This window comes from Micropterus dolomieu, linkage group LG09 (genome assembly GCF_021292245.1).
Source record: "Micropterus dolomieu isolate WLL.071019.BEF.003 ecotype Adirondacks linkage group LG09, ASM2129224v1, whole genome shotgun sequence".
NCBI lineage: Eukaryota > Metazoa > Chordata > Actinopteri > Centrarchiformes > Centrarchidae > Micropterus > Micropterus dolomieu.
Genome location: NC_060158.1, coordinates 4,045,199 through 4,047,018, shown reverse-complemented (window position 1 = coordinate 4,047,018; position 1,820 = coordinate 4,045,199). Strand labels below are relative to the sequence as shown.

General features: G+C 59.7%; 1 protein-coding gene across 2 annotated transcripts in view; it reads left to right on the top strand.

Moving 5' to 3' along the window:
* The window catches only part of bop1 (BOP1 ribosomal biogenesis factor), an 8,162-nt gene that overhangs the window by 4,520 nt on the left and 1,822 nt on the right, over positions 1-1,820 (top strand). For both annotated transcript variants that reach the window (XM_046059232.1, XM_046059231.1), the window contains exons 6-9: positions 847-1,161; positions 1,265-1,426; positions 1,515-1,595; positions 1,678-1,747. In XM_046059232.1, coding sequence (XP_045915188.1) covers positions 847-1,161; positions 1,265-1,426; positions 1,515-1,595; positions 1,678-1,747 — 628 coding nt within the window. The remainder of the gene's footprint in view (positions 1-846; positions 1,162-1,264; positions 1,427-1,514; positions 1,596-1,677; positions 1,748-1,820) is intronic.

Below are 1,820 nucleotides of genomic sequence, written 5' to 3'. Positions count from 1 at the left end.
AGACCCCCCAGCTCCAGACCCTATAGACCCCACAGCTCCAGACCCTACAGACCCCACAGCTCCAGACCCCACAGACTCCCCAGCTCCAGACCCCCCATCGATCCAGACCCCCCATCGATCCAGACCCCCCATCGATCCAGACCCCCCATCGATCCAGACCCCCCATCGATCCAGACTCCCCATCGATCCAGACTCCCCAGCTCCAGACTCCCCAGCTCCAGACTCCCCAGCTCCAGACTCCCCAGCTCCAGACTCCCCAGCTCCAGACTCCCCAGCTCCAGATCCTATAGACCCCACAGCTCCAGACCCCACAGCTCCAGACCCTATAGACCCCACAGCTGCAGACCCCACAGACCCCACAGCTCCAGACCCTACAGACCCCACAGCTCCAGACCCTACAGACCCCACAGCTCCAGACTCCCCAGCTCCAGACCCTACAGACCCCACAGCTCCAGACCCTACAGACCCCACAGCTCCAGACCCCACAGCTGCAGATCCTATAGACCCCACAGCTCCAGACCCCCCATCGATCCAGACTCCCCAGCTCCAGACTCCCCAGCTCCAGACTCCCCAGCTCCAGACTTCCCAGCTCCAGACTCCCCAGCTCCAGATCCTGTAGACCCCACAGCTGCAGACCCCACAGCTCCAGACCCTAAAGACCCCACAGCTCCAGACACCACAGACCCCACAGCTCCATCAGTGTGACCGATCACAGCATGACGGATGATTGATTCCTGATCAGTTTCAGCTTCATACACTTTATAGATCCTGTTTATCTAACTGATGTTTCAGAGACTTGTGCAGGTGTGCTCTGATGTGGACTGTGTGATATCTTGTCTCCCCCAGCCTCAGGTGGAGTTCTTCAGTTCCGACCTGATGCTCCACCCGGTCACTAACCGGCCGGCTGATAAGCGCAGCTTCATCCCGTCTCTGGTGGAGAAGGAGAAGGTGTCCAAACTGGTTCACGCCATAAAGATGGGCTGGATCAAGCCTCGGCGGCAGGAGGACGACAGCAGGGGGCGCTACTACGACCTGTGGGCCAGCGAGGACTCCTCTATCCTGGCCAGACACAGGATGCACCTGCCGGCCCCCAAGACCCCTCTACCTGGTCACCACGAGTCCTACAACCCCCCACCTGAGTACCTGTTCACCGACGAGGAGGTACGTCCCTCTGAAGAGTCACCTGTTAGACCTGGTTACAGACCTGCACCTGCCTGTCTGTCACTCTACCTGCCTGCTTGCTCACCTGTCTGTCTCTCTGCAGCGAGCTCTGTGGGAGCAGCAGGATCCGTCAGACAGGAAGTTCCCATTTGTTCCCAGGGCGTTCTCCAGCCTCCGCCAGGTTCCTGCGTTCCCTCGCTTCATCCACGAGAGGTTCGAGCGCTGCCTCGACCTCTATCTGTGTCCCCGACAGAGGAAGATGAGGGTAACGAACACACCTGCAGCTCCAGCCAATCAGGACACAGGCCTGTCTGTGTGTGATCAATGACGTTTCTGTACCTGTCTGTCTGCAGGTCAATGTCAACCCAGAGGACCTGATTCCAAAACTCCCCAAACCCAAAGACCTGCAGCCGTTTCCCACCACACAGTCTCTGGTACGCACGCACGCACGCACACACGCACGCAGGCCCAGCAGACAGGTGAGGCCTCACTGACATCATCTATCTGTGTGTTCAGGTGTATCGGGGTCACAGCGGTCTGGTTCGGTCCATCAGTGTGTCTCCATCAGGACAGTGGCTCGCCTCAGGTAACAGTCTCAGAGTGTGTGTGGGTGTGTGTGTGCAGTGACACGGGGGGGGGGGGGGGGGGGGGGGGGGGGG